This window comes from Trachypithecus francoisi, unplaced genomic scaffold, assembly GCF_009764315.1.
Source record: "Trachypithecus francoisi isolate TF-2019V2 unplaced genomic scaffold, Tfra_2.0 Lachesis_group2, whole genome shotgun sequence".
Taxonomy (NCBI): Eukaryota; Metazoa; Chordata; class Mammalia; order Primates; family Cercopithecidae; genus Trachypithecus; species Trachypithecus francoisi.
In genome coordinates this window covers 116,664,748-116,686,120 of record NW_022681465.1, presented here as the reverse complement: position 1 = coordinate 116,686,120, position 21,373 = coordinate 116,664,748, and the positions used below count along the sequence as shown (strand labels likewise).

Genomic DNA, 21,373 nt, shown 5'->3' with positions numbered 1-21,373 from the left:
GGAGGAAGTTCTCCAGCTGACCAGCTTTCCCCAACGTGGAAAGGACCACAGCAAGGACACCTGAGCTCCCCACCAGACGTTCAACGCCAAGACACAGTTTTTTGTCTTTTCTAAGCCATATGACATTGAGCTGTCTGTTCAGATTCAAGGTGGGCTGACTGAAGTTCTAAGCACATGGTAGGGCTAGTTGATGCAAGATTCCCTGCTGGGAAATCTGGCGGGGGTGGGGGTGTCATCATGTTCATATCTCAGGTCTTCCCTTTAGGGCTCGTCAGACTTCTGGAGAACAGCTTGCTGGCTCCCTGCCTGAGAGTACGGGCCCAGCTGCTGGTGCTCTGGGGCATTCCTGGAGGAGGAGGGCAAAGAGCCACTGGGTTCAACATTCAGTTATACGGCACCCAAATAACCCTGTTTCCATGCAGTGCCACACCCTCAGCTGTGCCCCAGCTCAGATGCCCTCATTCTAATCATCACCATAGAAGAAACTTCCAGACTTCTGCCTTTCCCAATTCTGCCCTTCCCTGGCATGGCCTCGTGTGAGCCTGTCTCCCCAGCATGGCTGACCAGTCCCAGGATGGAAGCCCTGTCCGGGGGACCATCAGAGTCCATCGTTGTGGGTTGTCAAACTCCATTCGGGCCTGAGGTGGCCTCCACGGCCCTAGGGTTTCCAGGCCAGGTCTACCCCCGCCTCCCCTGGGTGTGATGTTACAGGCACCTCCTAATAAACATCCCCATTGGTTTAAGTGCAGTTTAGCTTTCTACAACACACAGCTGGGGCAGCCCTGACGTGCACCCTTCAGCACATCTCTGGCTCCTTGTACTGACGTACACCCTTCAGCACATCTCTGGGGGTCCTTGCAGGGGTTGGGGAGAAGGGAAGATGTGGGTTAGTGGAGTTGGGGGGAGGACAGGCAAGGTGTTGAGGGGACAGAGGCCAGTCAGCATAAGGACATACACCATCCCTGCTGGATGGGCTGCACCTAGCTCTTCCTGCTTCCCTCCTCCATACCACTTCCTACAGAACCAAGGCAGGCAGAAGTGAATCCCTTGCCCAGAGGAGCACAGCTGACAAGTGAGTCGGATTGGAATCCTGGCCAGTCAAGGGTAGGGGATATTAGGACCACAGAAACCTGTAGGCACTGTGGCTGCACATACAGCTGGTCTCCGGACAAGTCCCCGATGCCCCAGGCACCCCTAGCTCCTCCACCCCGCCGTGCTCTTGTCTTAGTCTGTTTCTGTCGCTTACAACAGAATACCTGAAACTGGGTAATTGACTTTTAAAAAGAATGTATTTGTTATAGCCGTGGGGGCTGAGAAGTCCAAGGTTGAGTGGCTGCATCTGATGAGGACCTTCTTGCTGGTGGGGACTCTGCAGAGTCCTGAGGATGGTCCAGGTGTCACATGGCCAGGGGGCTGAGCATGCTCACGTGCCAGCTCAGGTCTTCCTTCCTCTTCTAAAGGAGCCACCAGTCCCACTTGGTGATAACCCTTTAATCCAGGAATCCATCAGATTAATCCCAACCACCCTCAGAGGCCCCACCTCTCAGTGCTGCCACACTGGAGATTAAGTATGAACATGAGTTTCATAGAGGATAAATATTCAAAATAGCACCTCCTAATTTTTAAATGTTTCTTAAATCAACTAATCAATTAAAAAAAGAAAACCTCTCTGTGCTAAACAAGGCCTATCAGTGAGCGAAAGCCAGCCCACATGCCTGGCAGTGCCAATCTACCTCAAGGTCCTCAGAACTCTCCCGTCCCCTCACCTTTCCCTGAGACCAGGTGACTTGTGGCTCCCTGAACACAGGAAGCACGTCCTCACGTCTGAACATTTGGGCCTGAGTGCCCTTTCTGCCTAAGTCACAGGCCCAACACATCCTGGTGGGCAGCCTCAGCAACGGCTTCCTCCCGCCCAGGAGGCCTCCCTCCATTGCTTCTCCCCACCACAGACCAGATCAGGTGAGACACGCTCACGTGTCTTACCTGGTTCATATATGTTGTGGCAGGATCTTTTCACTTGGAGGGTTCAACCAGGATTCTTGGTGCTGTTCCAAGGCTCCCATCCCCACCCTGTCACCTCAGCTTTGTGTCCATAAATGTTCACTGTATTTCATAAACCAGAAAAAAAGCAGTGTCTCTGGAATAAAAAGAACCCTTACAGAAAACTTAGTGTGAGATATGTATAGGTGTGTACACATGTACACTGATTTTTGGTTACTCACTTGACATGATGTGAGTGCTATGAAGTTAGGCCTGCAGTGCTGGGAATTGGTGTCCCCCTGTTTTTTGTTTGTTTTGTTTTTGAGACAGAGTTTTTGCTCTGTTGCCCAGGCTGGAGTGCAGTGGAGCAATCTTGGCTCACTGCAACCTCTGCCTCCTGGGTTCAAGTTATTCTCCTGCCTTGGCCTCCTGAATAGCTGGAATTACAGGCACCCACCATCACGCCCAGCTAATTTTTGTATTTCTAGTAGAGATGATGTTTCCCTATGCTGGCCAGGCTGGTCTCGAACTCTTGACCTCAGATGATCTACCCCCCCCCTCCGCGTCCCAAAGTGCTGGGATTACAGGTGTGAGCCACCACACCGCCTTCCTAATGAGGAGAAGCACCCATCAGTGCTCCTTGGTGGAACCTCAGCTCTGACAGTTAGGCTTTTACTCTTTTCCCATGATCCTTGATCCTGGCAATTTCTGGTTTCCTGTTTTCTCTCATGCACCTGAGGCAGGTGGCAGGTGAGTCTGAGGTAAGGAAGGTGTGGGCCCTCCTCAATGCAGGCCACACTGCCAGGTAGAATTTCAAGCAGCGATGAGCCATGCACAAATTTACAAAACTCCCTCTGGTGGCCAAGGAGGACACCACGCTGGATCCGTTCCTCTACCCCACCCCCCTCTGAGGCTCTGGTGTCTCCAAGCGGCCTGGCCCAGCCCCCAGTGCCCTTGGAACCTGGGTCACAGGCTAGCTGCCCTCCCCAAATTCTGCAACCACCCTTCACACCACCCAGCCCCTTGCCCTCCCCATCTGCAGAGTCCTGCTCCTTCTCCCAACTCTGGCCCTGGCCACTCCGTGGATACTGGTATTGTGTTACTGCTGTTCTACCCTACACTCACCATTTGTCAACCACTGTTCCCACTCTTCCAGTCCCCAAAGTCCGGCTCTCCGCGGTTTTCCTCATGTGCCCAGCCTCGGTGCCGCGCTTCCTGCTTCACTTTTCAACGTAGATCTGGCAACATCCCAAGTCCCGGCCTCTCCCATCCTGTACGACCCCCAGGCCGCTGGTACCTGATCCAGCCTCAAAAGCAACTCAGAGACAATGGGTCCCAGTCCCTAGGGGGCCCTGAGCAAGGGACTCCTCGCCCCGCCCTCCACTCCTCTCAGAGACCTGACTGAGCACCTCCCTTTTTTTTTTTTTTTTTTTTTTTTCCTGAGACGAGTCTCACTCTGTCGCCCAGGTTGGAGTGCAATGGCACAATCTCGGCTCACTGCAACCTCCGCCTCCCGGGTTCAAGTGATTCTCCTACCTCAGCCTCCCTAGTAGCTAGGATTACAGGCGCCCGCAACCACGCCCAGCTAATTGTTTCGTATTTTTAATAGGGACGGGTTTCACCTGGTTAGCCAGGCTGGTCTCCAACTCCTGACCTCAAGTGGTCCACCCGCCTCGATCTCCTGAAGTGCTGGGATTACAGGCGTGAGCCACCGCGCCCTGCCGCACCTCCCAATTTTTAAATGTTGTCAACTAAGTCACCTCTCCACCAAGCGCACTCCCCTCCTGCGTCACCGACCCAACGGGTAACCTGTCTATACACGGCCATCTCTTCGCACCCCCACCCCCTTCTCAACCCGATTTCTGGCCTCACCCACACCCCCACAGACCCGTTCCTGCGGCGCCGCAGCGAGCAACAGAGTACAAGGCCCGCCCCGCCTCCCGGGCCCTAGCACGCCGGGCTCCCGGACGCCAGGCCGGCCTCTCCCCGCGATCGCCCCGGGCTCTCCCCGAAACGGGCGGCTTCCCGTGCTGCTCCAGGCCGCCTCGCCGCCAAGAGCCTGCACCTGTAGTCGAGGCCCGGCTCCCCGCGGACTCCGCGGTGTGAGCCCCGCGCGCCTCCAGCCCGGTTCCCGGTCCTCCGGGCCACCCTCTCCACCGAGCTGCGGCCCCCTCGCGCGGACAGCGGGCTCAGCTGGTGGGACGCGCAGTGCCTGCGTCTCCAGCTCACCGCGTGCACGGCGCGCACCCCAGCGCCATGGCCGCTCGGCCGACGCCACTGAAACGCCCAGGGGCGTCGAACCCACGAAACCCCGGCTCAGGACCTCCGGCGCCCGACCCGGCCCCCGGCCCCGCCCGCGCCACCCTCCAGCGGCCCGCCCCCCAGGCGCCATTGGCCGCGCCTACTCCACTCTACGCGCGCTGATTGGTCGGCCCGAGGGTCGGTCAGACCGGGCGCGGCGGCGGCGGCGGCGGGAGCGGGACGGGAAGGGTCGCAGCGCCCCGGCGCCCCTCACACCCACTGCGGCGGCGGCGGCGGCGGCGGCGGGGCGGAGCGGAGCGGGGCGGGCCGGCGGCGGAGCCGGGGCCGCGGAGCCAGGAGTGACTAGCACGCAGCGCCGCCAGTCCGCCCGCCCGCCCTCTCCCCGTGGCGCGGCGGCGGGGAGGCGAGGTGAGCCCGGCGGGCGGGCTAGGCCTGGCGGCGTTTGCTCGGGCCGGGCCCGCGGGAAGGGGCGGCGGGGGAACCGCGCGGCCGGGGTTTCGGGGTGGGCCGGGGGCTGCGGGGCCCTGGCAGCCGCAGCCGTCGCCCCTGTGCTCGGGGATGCCGCAGGCGCCCCCTTCCGCCCGGCTGTCAGCAGCTCCGGGCTGCGGGCCTGCTCACCGGCCTGGCCCGGCCGACCTGCCCGTGGGGTCTGCGGGCGCCATCCCTCCCGGAGGTGGGGCAAACAGCTGCACTCCTGCGCCGGGTGCCCAGGGGCCCGGGGTTGCGTCCCCGCGACCTTGACCAAGGCACTGACCCTCGCTCTGCCGCGGTTTTGCCTTCAGGAAAGTGGGGAAATGCCTCTTCTGGATAGGGTTGTTGTTAGGCTGTGTGACTGTATGCAGACGCCTGAGCAGGACACCGGTGTACATTTGTGGAAGATTGGGCAGGGTACTGGCCCTTGCTGGTGTGAGTGGTGTAGGAACCCCCTCCTCATCCGCCCAGCCTCGCGCCTCCCCACGTAGTCGTCCCTTGCGTTGTCATTGCACACTCAGTGTCCAGCAGTGCCAGAGGGGACCCAGCCCACATCCCTTACCACCACACCCCTCTCCCAGAAGACTGCTGCCCCATTCCGCTCATCTCGCCCGCCTTGAACATGCCAGCCCGCATTTGCCCCAGGACCTTTGCATTTGCTGTTTCCTCGTCTTTGGAGTTGTCTCCGTGATCCTGGCACAAGTAGCTCTTTCTGCTCCTTCCTCTGGTCAGATGTCTCGGTTTGGGTGAGGCCCTCCTCGACCACCCTCTTTCATCCCTTAGTCATGCTATTTCATTATTTTAAAAATTTCCTTCCTAGCTCTCACCTGGTTTGAAACGATTCCATTTATTTGCCTGTTTATTTTCTGTCTCCCCGACTAGGATGTAACTTTGTGAAAACAGGTAGCTGTCTGATTTGTCCACTGCTTTATCCCCAGTGCTTAGAAAGCACACAGTAAGTATTCAGTAGTATCAGTTCAATGAATGAATGAATGATCAAAAAAATGGCCCAGTCTCCCTGTTTTCTCTGCTTTATCTGTTAATTTAGTGACTTCTGATTAACGTGTGAAACTTATAAGCAGATGGAAGCGTGTTCTATTTTGTGAAACACTTTGGTGTCCTTGACCCCTTTAATTGCTAACTGTTGGAACAAGCTGTGATGTAAATCTCACATTTTTATAATGGTTTAGCTCTAGCTTTCTTCCACACATGCAGGAGACATTTACTGAATTCTGCATTATCTAGGTCATGCTTTCTGCTGGGCCCTAGGGACACAAGGCAGATAGCAACAGGGTCCCTTTCCAAAGAGAGCCCAGGAGCCCAGTAGAGAAGGCAGGCATGCAGACACTTAGTTCCAGGACTGTACAACCCTTGCTGTAGTGGAGGGGCTATGCCATGGAAATGTGGAGGAGGTGACAGGTGGTGCTGGGGGGCCTTGAGGGTGATGAGAAATTTGCTAGGCAGGGAGAGGCAGAGGTGTGAAGGAGCAGGGCCAAGTAAGGACCATAGCCCACTGTAGAGTTGAGAATCAGTCTGGAGGCCAGGTGTAAGGGCACAGAGTCGTGGGGGCTCTGAAGAACTGGAACCTTACCCAGCAGTTTTCTAGAAGAAGGTGGAATTTGACTGGGTGCCATGGCTCACGCCTGTAATCTCAGACACTTTGGGAGGCTGACATGGGAGGATCACTTCAGGCCAGGAGTTCAAGACCAGCCTGGGCAACAGCGAGATCCCTGTCTCTACAAAAAGTTTACAAAATTAGCTAGGTGTGGTGGCATTCATCTGTAGTCCTAGCTACTTGGGAGTCTGAGGTGGAAGGATGCCATGAGCCCAGGATTTCGAGCCTGCAGTGAGCTATGATCGCACCACAGTGCTCCAGCCTGGGTGACAGAGCAAGACCCTGTCTCTAAAAAAGAAGCAGCACTCCACATTTGTTCTGATTTTTAAATGTTGGCAATAGCTAATTAATTTTTTTTTTTTTTTTTTTTAATGCTGTGAGCCAAGCAAGATTCATTCAGCTTGGTTGCAGATTGTCATCCTCCAGGAGTGGCTGTGTGGGAGGGAGGAGCTGTGAGGAGAGCAGGAAAGGTAGCCTACGGCCAGGAGAGTCAGGCCCTGTTTGCCCAGGTGCCAGCCCAGGTACTCATTTGATTGTAACTGGAGCCCTGTGGAAACGGAAGCTCAGGAGTTTGAGTAGTCTGCTTCTTAGCAAGCAGCTGGTGAGTGGAATCTGAACCCAGATCACTCCCCAGATAAGGATTCTTTCCTGGGTCCCTCAGCTCTGAGTATTCTCTTTTGGCTTTTAACTTGTTCTGGAAGAATGACCACCAATCTATTTAATGTTTTCCTTGATTTAACTTTTAAATTTTTCTTCAAAAGGATCCTGCAGAGTTAAAAACAATACTATTTTTGCATAGACTTCTCTGGACAGCTTTGATTTTCCTGGTAATTTAATTTTCAGGGTGCCAGGACTTTAATTTGTTCACAGACTAAAATCTGTTTATTTGGTCCCCCAAATAAACATTAGAGAGGATTCCTGAATGTGTCTAATATAAAATATTCTTAATTTTCTGGATAAAGAAAAGGACCAGACAAACCAGTTAATAGTGACTGGACCAGTTTTCATGAGGCATAAAACAGAGACCAGATTTTTTTCTCCTTGAGACTATTGATTTGCCAATAGGGCAACTACTTTTGGTCTACATACGTACAGTAGTTATACCTCACACTTGGCTAGGAAGGTGCCATTTTTACATAATTTTCCTTCAGAATAATTAATTCCTGATATTTTGTACTTGATTGTATGAACTGGTTTCAACATCTTTTTTTTTATTTTAACTTTTATTATGGGAACTTTCAAAGATACACAAACTAAACATAATAGCATACTGCTTTAACAGTTATTAACTCCTGACCAATCTTGTTTCATCTCTAATGTTATCCTCTTGCATGCTTACCACCCATAATTATTTTCAAGGAATTCCTAAATATCATGTCATTTCATTCATTATTTTTCAGGATACTAATTACACAGTGGGTGCCCAGTAAATGTTTGGTAAAGACAAAGCTAAACGGGAGAATACATGTGGTAGGGCAGCTGGGAGCAGTGGTTCAGATCAGGACTTTGAGTCAGATCCCAGTGGGTCTGCTGCGTATCTGGGTGATGTGCAGAAGCGATTGGGCTCATCTGTAAAACAGACGGGCTCAAGCTCAGGGTGCTCAGTGGTTATACAGTAGTTACACCGCACACTGCGGTGGGTCTCTAAAGGTACTGACTCTTTTAGAGTTGAAAAAGTAATCCTTCCTTCATATCATCAAATAACTAGTCAATCTTCAAATTTCCAGCTGCCCCATGAATTTTAAGTTTCCTTAATAGTTTGAAGGTAGAGCACGATAAGGTCCATACGTTGTTGATTGGTTGATACGTCTTTTAAGTTTCTCTGAATCCATAGATCCCCCTCCTATTTCTGTTTTCTTGGTAGCTTATTGGTTGAGGCAATCGAGTTGTTCTGTAGCATTTCCACAGTTGGTATTTGATTGATTGCATCTCTGCAGTGTAATTTCATGTGTTTCTCTGTAATCTCTGTCAGTCAGTGATCGGCTCTAGACAAGGCTTGGTCAGATTTAGGGTGCATTCCTGCGTCAAGATGCCATCCTAAGTGGGCTCTGCACGTCTCATCTAGAGGTAACCTGAGGCTCTCTGCCCGTCTGTTTTACAGATGAGCGCAATCGCTTCTGCACATTACCCAGATACGCAGCAGACCCACTGGGATCTGACTCAAAGTCCTGATCTGAACCACTGCTCCCAGCTGCTCTACCACATGTATTCTCCCGTTTAGCTTTGTCTTTAACAGACATTTACTGGGCACCCACTGTGTAATCAGTAGAGGATTGAGAAATAAATCAGACACATTTTCTGCCCTTACAGAGTAGAAGTATAAGTAGACTCGCAATGCAGTCTAAAGCGAATACAGCGAGAGTGGCAAAAATGGGGGCATGCCCAGCACGGTTTGAAGGGAAAGGCTGGAGGAGGAAACATGTAAGAGAAGCAGGTGCTTGAACTAGTATTTGAAGGAAGATGAAGGTTGACCAGGAGGTCAGAAAGGAGAGGACGCCATTTCAAGCAGATGGAACAGCTTAGGCAGAGGCCTGCAGGTGTGCAGTAGCTGGGTGTGTCTGCTGATCCCACGTGGTTTGATGTTGCTCAGGATTGGGCCAGAGGACTGCCATCTCCCATGCTGTGCTAGGGAACTGAGTCTTATTCTCAAGGCGGTCAGTCACTGTTGAAGGAGTTCAAATGGTATGGCATGATCACTGCGTATTTTCAACGAATCTCTCTTTTTTCATTTCCATATTTTGAAATAATTATAGATTCACAAGAAGTTGCACAAATGGCACAGAGAGGTCCCAGTACCCTTCACCCAGCTTTCTCTAATGGTTATGTATCTACATAACTATAGTAAAATATCCAAACCAGGAAATTTGGCATTGGAACAATGTGTATAGAGTTCATTGTCATTTTTCATCACGTGAAAATTCATATAACCACCACCACAATCAAGATGCAAAACTGTGTCATCATCCCAAATATCTCCCTGTGCCACTCCCTTACAGCCACAGCACCCTTTTCCCCAGCATTCATAACCGCTGGCAAGTGCTAATCTAGTCTCCATCTCTAGACTTTTGTCTTTTCAGGAGTGTTATATTCATGGAGTTAGATGGTGTGTGACTTTTGAGCTTGGCTTTTTTCATAGAATATACTGCCCTCGAGATCCACCCAAGTTGTGGTATGTCTCAGCAGTTGCTGAGTGGTGTTCTGTGGTATGGGTGTACGGCAGTTAGTTTACCCATTTACCCATTGAAGGACATTTGGGTTGTTTCTAGTTTAGCTATTAAAAATAAAACTACTGTGAACATTTGTGTACATATTCTCACGTGGAGTGATTTCTCTTTCTAAAGTGGCATGTGTGCAGTGGTTTGGAGGTCACAGGAGTGGTGTCTGGGAGAATGCTTCTGCTGTTGCTGGTCCAAGGAGCCATGAGAAGCTGTTACCCAGGGCTCTGGGAGTGGGGGATAGAAAGGGGCAAATAGGCAGGCCTGGGTGCCTGGAAGTGGGGCTGGTGACTGGGATCCTTGGAGGGTCCTGTGGATCCAACAGTGGGTGAGGTGATAACCAAATGCTAGTTGTTCTGTATTGTGGCATATACTGTGGCTTAAGAACTACAGAGGATGGCCCTGAGAGCTGCAAGATTCTTGATTATCAACGAAAGGTTAAGTTGTTCTACCAAACTCTTCTTCAAAAGACTTACAGTAGGAAAATAGAAGAACTTTTTAAATTTTTACTTTTTTTTTTTTTTTTGAGACGGGAGTCTTGCTCTGTCACCCAGGCTGGAGTGCAGTGGCATGATCTCGGCTCACTGCAAGCTCCGCCTCTTGGGTTCACGCCATTCTCCTGCCTCAGCCTCCTAAGTAGCTGGGACTACAGGTGCCCACCACCACACCTGGCTGATTTTTTGTAATTTTTTTAGTAGAAACAGGGTTTCACCGTGTTAGCCAGGATGATCTTGATCTCCTGACCTTGTGATGCGCCCGCCTCGGCCTCCCAAAGTGCTGGGATTACAGGCATGAGCCACCGCGCCTGGCTAAATTTTTACTATTATTATTATTATTTAACATAGAGATGAAGCCTCACCATGTTGCCCAGGCTGGTCTGGAACTCTTGGGCCTAAGCAATCCTCCTCCCACCTTCGGCCTCCCACAGTGCTGGGATTACAAGTGTGAGCCATCGTGTCCAGTTGGAAAACAGAGCAATTTAATGAAAAAAACATCGGCAGCAAGCATTGAGGGTGATTGTGAGAATCTGCTTTTAGTCACAGTGGTCAGTTGATTTAAATATCGCATGTCCTGGGTATTCTGAAGCTTTAGTGTGATTCAAGGTTCACCTGAGTCTGTGGATCACTGAATCGTTGTCATCGTCAGAGGAAAAAGCGTTTTGGTAGGGGAAGTCAGCAGGATGAAATGTGCAGGACTGTGTTCTGGTCCTGGCCAGCCTGCGTGCAAATAGCTTCACTTTCTAAAGGGATGTCAGAATGGTGCTTTGGGAGGAACTTGAATATTGTGGTGAAACACACCTAAATTCAAATCTGGGCCATGCTGGGAATTTGGACAACTTCCTTATTGCCTCTAAGCCTCAGTTTCCTCATTTGCAGAGCGGGGACAATAATATGCTCCTCACTAGTTGTTGTAAGGGTGTTTATAAATGTGTACCTCAGAACCAGGCCCACTCGCATGCCTCTAGCCTTACCTGCCTCAAGCCCATCTTCCGTACAAGTGTTAAATGATCATTCTGCAGCTTTTCATTTAACATTTTTTGTTTAATCAGTTTTTAAATGTGAAATACGTACATTTGAAACACAGAATAGAAAGTTATGATGGGAAGAAAGTCTCTCATTTCCCACTATTTCTCTACTTGTTAGCATTGTGTGTGCGCGTGTGTATGCGTGTGTGTGTGTGTGTTTACGTAGCTGGGCATTATGTGTTCTCTTCTTCAACTTGCTGTGTTTCCTTTCTGTATCTTAGACATCTTTCCACATTGATACCTAAAGTCCTTGCATTCTGTTGAATGGCCTTCTTGTACTTTAGTGCCATAATTTATTCAGTCCATCCACAGTGTACATTTTAGATTACTTCTAGTTTTTTGCCTGTTACAAGAAGTGTTACAAACATCCTTGCACAGATATGTTTGGATGCTTGTACACATATTTGTCAGATACACTTAGAGAATTGTATTTGCCAGTTTAGGATGTGCATGTCACTTTTACTAGCTATTATTTCTATTCTATCCAAAAAAATGTTTTGCCCCTTCACAGCTCTCACTGACATGTGTGAAAGTGCCTGTTTCCTCATGTGTTGGTCGATATACTGTGAACAAACCTGAGCTCGGGTCTTGCCTCCTCCAGAAGGCCTCCTTGTAGCGTTCCCTCCCAGTTTGGAGGTGCTCATAGCCTGGGAGGGAGGCAGACCCTACAAAGGCTGTGACAGTGCAGCCTGGCGGGCGCTGCTGAGTGCACAAGTGGCAAGGAGGGAGCCCCGTGCTGGACGGACGGTGGCAGCACAGACTGGGAGCCGGGGGAGGAGCCGGCACCTGCTGGGGCGGGAAGTGGAGCAGCGAAGGCAGGGTTGGCTGTATTGCTGATGTGGTTGCATGAAGAATTCTCGCACTTCCTGATCTGTAAAACGGTTCTCTGAGCCTTTTGTTGAAATATCATCTCAATAGAGTTGCCTCACGAGTAGCTAAATTATGTGCTTTCTCAGGTGGCCTTGAGGCTCTTTCTCTTGCTCTCACAAAGCCCACGCTTGACAGAGAGGTGGCTTTAACAAGTTCTCACTTAGGCGACTTTTTTCTCCTGCCCAATAAGGGCACCTTATTTTACTTTTATAATTATTTTACATCTTTTTGTTTGTTTGTTTTTGAGATGAAGTCTCGCTGTGGCCCAGGCTGGAGTGCAGTGGCACGATCTTGTTTCACTGCAACCTCCGCCTCCCGGTTCAAATGATTTTCCTGCCTCAGCCTCCCAAGTAGCTGGGATTACAGGCACATACTACCACACCCAGCTAATTTTTGTGTTTTTAGTAGAGATGGGGTTTCACCATGTTGGCCAGGCTGGTTTCAAACTCCTGACCTCAAGTGATTCCCCACACCTTGGCCTCCCAAAGTGCTGGGATTACAGGCGTGAGCCACCGTGCCCAGACTATTTTAAATCTTGAGATGGAATTATAATTCTAAAACCTAATACGATTGAATATACTCCCCAAATTTAAAGAAGTTAGCCTAATATTGTCATAGTCCAAGTATAGGTGGAAAGCAGTTGTAGCAGGGAGAGTTCCAGGGTTGGTCAGCAGGGTTGAGATTGATCTGTCAGTCCCAGTGTGGGCAGGGGTCCTGAATGGGGGGTGGCTCTGTGCCATGAGGTTGTTGAGGAATCCAGCTGGTGGGCAGCTTTCTGTCTACAGCATGTGACTTCTGTCTCTGGGTCCCTGACAGCTGATAGCCAGCAGCAAGGAAAAAAGAAAGATTGGAGGGCAAGCAGCTTTCTATACAGAAAAATAATAAAAGTGATCTGGAAGTCGCATACATCACTTCTACCCACATCTTATTAGTGAGAACTTGGTCATCTGGCCATACCTGGCTACTGGGAAAGCTGCCAGGTGTCGTCTCTGTTTAGGCAGCCATTTATCTAGCAGGCAGGGGGAGGCTTCTCTTACGAAAGCGAGGAAGGGAGGAATGGATCCCGGAGCGCCTCAGCACCTGTGCCGCACCTCTGATGCTTTGACAGCTTCCACAGCCCTCAGGACTGAGGCCAGACGGCTCTGCCTGGCTTCTGGGGCCCGGAGTGATTTGGCCTCCTTTTCTCTCTCCAGCCTCACTTGCCCTCTACCCAGTCCCTAGTGACTTGTCACATTCCCAATGTGCCTCCACCTCTGCTGCTTCTCCTCCCATTCCCCCAAATCTTGTTCACCCTACTGGGTTTAGGACCCTTGGTGTGCAGGGCCTCTTCCTGAGTGTGTGCTCACTGAGGGCAGGCCATGTGTCCTGGCATGGTGCCTCACCATCCACAGTGGGTGCTCAGGAAACGCTTGGCAGTAACTGTGTCACTGGTGTGTTTGCAGCGTAGCAGAGGAACGGCCACCCCCGATAAAGCAGGTGGTAGTGGTGCGGGCCTTTTTGCTGAGTTGTCTCTAATCCTTTGCACTTGTACCCCTGCTAGCCAAGCTGAGCAGTCGCTGTGTTGGGACACTGTCAGTTTGAGCTCTGTGCCTCTGCTGTCCATCTCTGGCAAGAGTCTAAGGGCGAATGCCGCCTCCTCCATGAAGCCGTCCTTGTCTTCTGCATCCCTGCCAGTGGGTAGGATCTCTTTTGCCTTTTGATTTTGTTTACATTTTGCATATGGCCCTTACTACATTGTCATGTGTAATATAGATAATGGACTCATTGCTCACACTTCTCCCCCAAATAGTGCAGTTCGTGCTGCTTCAAGACTGGTTGCTAGCTGACTATGGCATATCTCTCGCAATACTTACCACTTTCGTGCGTAAAGGCACCCCCTAAATGTTGAGTGGAATTGTTTCAGCCTCTTGCAAACTGTAAATAAGCTGATCTTTAGAAAAGGATCTTCCTGTAGATGTCAGTAAGATGGAGCAGCATTGTGGGGAATCAGATCAACAAAGGTTTATTGAATGCCCGTGCTGCCCCAAAGACCAGCTTCCTGTCCTCCTGTCCTTGGAGTGTGAGATGCCATGAGCAAGACAGGCCTGCCTCGCACCTCCTACAGCTTAGGGCACAGTGGGGAGCTCCCGAGTCCCCTTCTTACAGCACTGTGGCCTAGGCAGGTGTTTTAGCTCACTCAGTCCTAGACTGCTCCCAGGTAACCTGGAACTGACACTCCTGCTGTGCGGATTGTATGAGCACCTGTTTGTCCAGCATCTAAAGCTCTGTGGCGTCCCTGAAGTCACTCCCTGGCTGGCTAACACATCTTGGCAGGAGTGGTCAGAGTGGCAGCCACACTGCAGCCACCACCTGGAGGATGGGGAGAAGACCGTGGGGCAGTAGTCACTTGGAGAATTTAATTAGTTTGACTCAGTTCTTTATTTAGACTTGTTATTAATGCATTTATTTCCATGTTTAAGGAAAATCCTAGATATCATTGTGTTGAAATACAAATCATCACCACAAAAATCTCATTGGATTGACGTTAAATATTAGATACTAGAACATAAAGGCAAGGGATTTGACGGAGCTGTAGAATAAAACTTAAATTCTGTATTCTTAAACAGTATAGAATGTCTACCTATATGATTTTATTGTTGGCTATATAGTTTTAAAAGACCAAAATAAATAGCTCGCTGACTTTTATTTATTTATTTATTTTTATTTTTTTTTTTTTTGAGACGGAGTCTCGCTCTGTCGCCCAGGCTGGAGTATAGTGGTGCGACCTCCACTCACTGCAAGCTCCGCCTCCCGGGTTCACGCCATTCTCCTGCCTCAGCCTCCCGAGTAGCTGGGACTACAGGCACCCGCCACCTCGCCTGGCTAATTTTTGTATTTTCAGTAGAGCAGGGTTTCACCTTGTTAGCCAGGGTGGTCTTGATCTCCCGACCTTGTGATCTGCCCATCTCAGCCTCCCAAAGTGCTGGCATTACAGGCGTGAGCCACTGCGCCCAGCCAGCTCACTGACTTAAATAAGCGTAACCAGACAAGAGCCTCAGAACCACTTGCCGATTTCTGTTTGCTTATTTTCTGTATAAAATCATCCAGCCTCCTGCAGAGTAGGAATCTCAGCCTGTGCCTCAGCCACAGAAAAGCTGCTTTCTGGGCCTGCTGGCCTACACTCAGACGTAGTGAATCAACCTCATAGTGTTGCTGTTATGGACTACAGGTCACAGCAGAGTTCTTCATATACAGATACCTACCCTGAAGCCTGGTGGTGATGTGGGACTCTGGAGCTGTGCCAGCTGATGCCGGCTCTGGGACCCACCTCCTGAGGTAGGAGCACATGCTTGGGCACACAGCACACGGATGCCACCGGGCCTCTAGCAGCCTGTCACTTTGGCATATGAATCTCGCTTTTGGTTCATCATTTCAACCAGAATCTATACGCTGAGCAGAAGACTGGTCCGTCTGCTTCTCTCTAGGCATTCCAGAGGTGATCCTTTTGAAGCAATGCCCCGTCTCTAATTGAGACAGCGAGGAGTCAGTGGTTCCGCAGCGGGCAAGCTGATGAGAAGCGTAGAGTGATGTCGTCTTTTCATAGACAGCAGGAATGCACAGATTCTTTCTCCAACGGTGGTTATTCTCTAGTCCAACCCCTTAAAGTGTGATCTTACTGGACCTCAACATTCCTTCCTTTCATAATGGTCCTGGTGCCACTAAAATGTCTGCATTTTTTTGTGTCTTGCTCAAGTTCAGAACTTGGTCAAATTGACTTTATCAACTTACAGCCACATTGTCTTATATACCAATAAGTTCAAAACACTAAGTAAGCTGTGTATGTATGCTTTCGGTAAGAATGCATGTTCATTCTGTTTTTCTTTGAAGGAATCTGAACGTTGCCAGTCCTTCGGAATATTGCATGACACTACATCATGAGCGACAGTAAATGTGACAGTCAGTTTTACAGTGTGCAAGTGGCAGACTCAACCTTCACTGTCCTAAAACGTTACCAGCAGCTGAAACCAATTGGCTCTGGGGCCCAAGGGATTGTTTGGTAAGTATGGTCTGTTTTAATAGCGTGGACTGAGTTTTTGCTGTAATAAAAAGTAAAACTAAAGTGTCAGAATTTAGAAACTGATGATAAAGAAAAAAAACAAAACTGTGTTATAGGTTTCTGAGCTAAATTGAATCAACTGCTTGCTCTAGTTCTGTGTAGTCAGGCTGTAGGGTACAAACCCATATTCTTAGAACGCTGCAGGAATTTAAATAGGTAGCAAGTTTTCTTTTTTGTTTGTTTCTTTTTTCTTTCATTTTTTTTTTCATTTCTCCTGTCATCGTGATATCAGAGTAATAGATATGGCAGTGAGTTGTAACAGAAATTTGGAGTTTTATTCATTTCTTCATCATGGCCACCTTTTCCCCCCCTCCCCCTTTTATTCCCAATCACTCCTATTCATTTCTAGGCGCCATCATTGCAGTGCCTTGCCATTCATTGGCAGGATGAGGCCAGTCAGTGTCATTGTCACTCCATGGATTAACCAGGAAGGGATGCTGTGTGAGGGGTTGGGCTGGCCGTCTCTTCCTTGGTGTCTCACTTCAACTGTGTGTCCAGCCCAGAACGTCAGAATCGTTAGTCTGACCCTGAACATTAGTCTCTTGCATGGTAAGACGGTCAGCCGCCGCGGCATCACGGGCCAGCTCAAGGTAAAGCTTTTCACATGTTTCCTAGACTGCAGTTATCAGCACTTCCCATACTTTTTACCCCTTATTTTTCTGGGCAGAACTTTTTCTTTTTTTTCTTTCCTTTTTTTTTTTTTTTTTTTGGAGGGGGTCAGTGAAAATAGGATTACCTTTGCGCCTAAAGAAACTGATGAAGTTAAACATCTAATGTTTACAGCTAGTAGACAGCGGGGATTTGAGATAAAAGAAAACTCTTTTGGATGATCTAGTAGGGGCGTTTACGTTTACTTGTAGAGATGTTGGGTTTGGAGAATCTTTATCAATGATTTTTAACTGATCCTCTGTTGCAGAGACCTATGATCAGGGAAACAGTTGTTTTTTCAGCCCTGGCGGCTGCAAGCCCTGGAAGCTAAGATGAAATTGCAGTCCAGAGCTTCTTTGAGAAACTAAGGTGGGAGAAGGGACTGTTTGGAAGGAATGCTCAGCTTGCATCTAAAGTAATGGTGATCCTAACTTCCCAATGACACAGACTCTTTTGGCACTTAAATCCAGTGTGCCAAAAGAAGTTTTAAAGTTGGCCGGGCGCAGTGGCTCATGCCTGTAATCCCAGTGCTTTGGAAGGCCAAGGTGGGCAGATCACAAGGTCAAGAGATTGAAACCATCCTGGCCAACATGGTGAAACCCTGTCTCTACTAAAAATATAGAAACTAGCCAGGTATGGTGGCGCATACCTGTAGTCCCAGCTACTCGGGAGGCTGAAGCAGGAGAATCATTTGAACCTGGGAGGCAGAGGTTGTAGTGAGCCCAGATCGCGCCACTGCACTCCAGCCTGGGGGACAGAGCGAGACTCCATCTCAAAAAAAAAAAAGAAGTTTTAAAGTCAGTGAATGATGGTTCAAATTAGGAAACTTTGATGGTAATGGAAAGTTATAAACAACAAAACATTCTTTTGATTTATAATCCATCTCCTATTTGGAATTAGATGATAATTTGACAGATAATTTGATGTGTGCACATGAGAGAGAGAAAAAGGAGAGAGGGAGCAAGAAGGGATAAATATCAGAGGTCTTGGGGAGTTGTTTGTGGCTATGGACAGGTAGCTGTTTTATTTATTTATTTATTTTATATATATATATATATATATATATATTTTTTTTTTTTTTTTTTTTTTTTTTTTGAGACAGAGTCTCGCTTTGTTACCAGGCTGGAGTGCAGTGGCGCAATCTTGGCTCACTGCAACCTCCACCTCCCAGGTTCATGCAGTTCTCCTGCCTCAGCCTCCTGGTAACTGGGACTACAGGCATGTGCCACCACACCCAGCTAAGTTTTGTATTTTTAGTAGAGACAGTGTTTCACCATGTTGGCCAGGATGGTCTCGATCTCTTGACCTGTGATTCACCTGCCTTGGCCTCCCAAAGTGCAGGGATTACAGGTGTGAGCCACTGCACCTGATCTACAGGTAGCTGTTTTAAATATGTGCTTCATTTATCCCAGCTGGCATGTCATTCACTTGCTTTTGAAGGTTGGTAGTAGTGTGAATAGTGTATATTATACCATCACCATGAGCTCTACCATAACCCTCACTGGTGGTGAAACGAAGGACTAGGAAGGCTCACTTGCTTCTCCCATCTCACAGAGTGTCAGTGGGAGGCCTGGGACCAAAACAAGCTGTGGGCCTTTGGGACCTTATTGCCTGTACCATGGAGAGACTTGTTGAAGACTTTGAACCACTGATACTTTGACAGAACAAGTCCTCTGAGCCAACCTCTGTTTAGAATCTTAGTAATCATGAACAAATATTCACTAAATACCTATGAAATAATTTTCAGTTAATTGTATTTATCTCTATAAGACAACTGTTATATTCAAGAACAGTTTCAATTTTTATAACTATAACTGGCTTTGTGTTTTATGGTATCCTTCTATCTTATGTTCTGCTAGGGAAAGTAAACACTTTGTAAGTGATTTTAGCTTCCTTTCCCCCTTTCTCTTTTCTCTCTATTCTTCACCAGGCTATGAGGCACCAAGTAGAATTGGGAAATAATCTAGTTATAGCACATTCCCGTTTCAAAAAAGAAAAAAAGCTTTTCCTAAAATAAGCTCAACAGTAGATTAGCTGACACTCTGACAAGAGGAATTGGATTTTCTGTCATATTTCATATTAAAATATTGGCACTATATAGTTAACTGATGATCTGAAACTTCCTTTTGTCACTATTGTACTTGAAAATCATCTGTCAATGATTCCTTGGGGGGTGTAGGCTGCAGAATAATGGCCCCACCTGAGATGTCCACATCCTAATCCCTGGAATTTGTATGTTTCTTTACATGGCAAAAGGAATTTAGCAGGTGTGATTAAATTAATGGTCTTGAGATGGGAGGGTTATTCCAGGTTTAGCTGGGTGGGTCCTTCTTACAAAAGGGAGACAGGAGGGTCATAGTCAGAGATGTGATGACAGCAAAGTTTGGAGTGATGTGGGGTCACAGCCGAGCAATACAGGAAGCCTCCCACCAGCTGAGAGAGGCAGGGAGCGGGTTCCCCCCGAGCCTGCAGAAGGAACCACGCAGCCCTGCTTACCTCTTGACGCATAAGATGCATTTTGGACTTCTGACCTCCAGAACTGTAAGATAGTAACTTTGTGTTGCTTTAAAGCAGTAAATTTGTGGTTATTTGTTACAATAGCAATAGGAAACTGATTCACGAGCATGTGTATTTTTACATTTTTGAGAAATAAAATATAGTAGCAGCAGTGTATGGTTTATGCAACTAGCTAATCTTCTATTTAAATTAGAGCTTTATGAAGGGCAAGTGTGCAGATAAACCAACGTGCAGGTAGGGCCTGCGACCTGTACAGGATTAAATGGAAGAGCTGGAACCAGAAGAAAATATTCTGGTTCCTAATTTTGAATTGTTTTTATAGTTGTCTTTGATTTATTTCTTTGTTTTTGTTCTTTTAAAAATGTTAGTAAAATTTATTAGGAAATAAGTTTTTACAGTTGAAAATAAATTTATTTTATTTTTGAGACAGAGTCTTGCTCTGTCACCAGGCTGGAGTGCAGTGGCATGATCTCGGCTCACTACAGTCTCCACCTCCCGGGTTTAAGTGTTTCTCCTGCCTCAGCCTCCCGAGTAGCTGGGACTACAGGCGCCCGCGGCCACACCCAACTAATATTTTGTATTTTAGTAGAGACAGGGTTTCACCATGTTGGCCAGGATGGTGTCAATCTCTTGACTTTGTGATCCGCCCACCTTGGCCTCCCAAAATGCTGGGATTGCAGGCATGAGCCACTGTGCCTGGCCTAAAATAAGTTTTAAAATATAATTTTGAAGTATTCATAAATATCAACTGTGTTATAGTACAATTAAGTAATCGTAAGATTTTGAAGCTCTAGTGGGGAAGATGTGTATACGTTTCTTTCATACATGTATTCAGTTTTTCTTTCTCCTTCAAAAATCTCAAGTTGTTTGGCCAAAATAGTAAAGATTATTTGTTTTATGAAACCGTTCCATGAAATGTTTAACCTTTAAAAAAGTGTTTAATATTAAGTCTGGCAGTACTTAGAAGTGACAGTTGCAGCCTTAACGTGAAATAATTGGTAGAGTGTATTCCTTTTTGTTTCCTCAAGTTCTGTACAAACATGAGTACTGGCCTGTTCTTAACATGGTTTTCTTTTCTTTTCTTTTCTTTTTTTTTTTGAGATGGAGTCTCACTCTGTCGCCCAGGCTGGAGTGCAGTGGCGCGATCTCAGCTCACTGCAAGCTCCGCCTCCTAGGTTCAAGCAATTCTGCCTCAGCCTCCCGAGTAGCTGGGACTACAGGCGCCCGCCACCACGCCCAGCTAATTTTTTGTATTTTTAGTAGAGACGGGGTTTCACCATGTTAGCCAGGATGGTCTCGATCTCCTGACCTTGTGATCCGCCTGCCTCAGCCTCCCAAAGTGCTGGGATTACAGGCGTGAGCCACTGCACCTGGCCTTATTTTCTATTAATATAAATACATAAAAACATAACAATGTTCACAACAAAATTTCTGTGATAAAGGAGACATATGGTATGAAGCCTAGAATGGCTGTGATTTGGGAGACGAGTTCTGAGTCCTGCTCTCTTCCTCACAGCAAGAGTTCTTTGTGACCAGGGCAGATCAGTTTCTTTATGGGCCCTAATATTTCACCTGTAAAATGAGTGGTTTGGAACTTCTCATTTAAGATGGTGGCCCAAACACCTGTACAAAGATAAGAGGGCAGTAATGAGTGGAAGAAAGGTTTAACAAATTGATGAAATATAGAAAGTAGCTTGAATCTTGTGATAAGATAAAACAGCAGATAAAGTGAGAATAAGTAGCTGAAGTATTTGCGTTAAGGAAGAGAACCTACCTATAGTAAAACTCTGCAGGGGCTGTGGGCATAGAGATGACAATCAAGAAAAGGAATGAAATGAGCGGCTAAAACTCAGGCTGTTAATTAAAAGTGTGCCTATGAAACAACTGTGCCAGTTTTCTCCCAACGTTCCCACTCTCCCCCATGCTCAGCATTTGCCCCTAGAGAGGAAGTCAGTGAGGAGTTACTAGGTCAGGATCTGGGGAACACAGAAGCCTAGTGAGGGGAGCTTCAGCATGTGGGCTGTCTTTCCCTTGGGGGCCTTTGACAATTCAGGATGGGGCTGCTGAGAGAGTGTTTTGGACTGCCTTGTGGCTAGGAGATTAGAGTCCAGGGCCTCTAATATTGCGCAGCGAACTTCTTTTGCCTTATATTGGGACCAATAAAAGGCTGCTTC

At 48.1% G+C, this 21,373-nt stretch overlaps 1 protein-coding gene across 8 annotated transcripts in view; it reads left to right on the top strand.

The window, feature by feature from the left end:
- Positions 1-4,410: 4,410 nt before the first annotated feature.
- The window catches only part of MAPK9 (mitogen-activated protein kinase 9), a 62,864-nt gene continuing 45,901 nt past the window's right edge, over positions 4,411-21,373 (top strand). For 4 of the 8 annotated variants that reach the window (XM_033180266.1, XM_033180260.1, XM_033180264.1 and 1 more), the window contains exons 1-2: positions 4,427-4,650; positions 15,806-15,974. In XM_033180266.1, the coding sequence (XP_033036157.1) occupies positions 15,853-15,974 (122 nt within the window). In that variant the 5' untranslated portion in view covers positions 4,427-4,650; positions 15,806-15,852. Of the gene's footprint in view, positions 4,651-15,805; positions 15,975-16,383; positions 16,625-21,373 lie in introns of those variants that run through there. The other 4 variants (XM_033180262.1, XM_033180263.1, XM_033180259.1 and 1 more) reach the window with 4 other exon arrangements.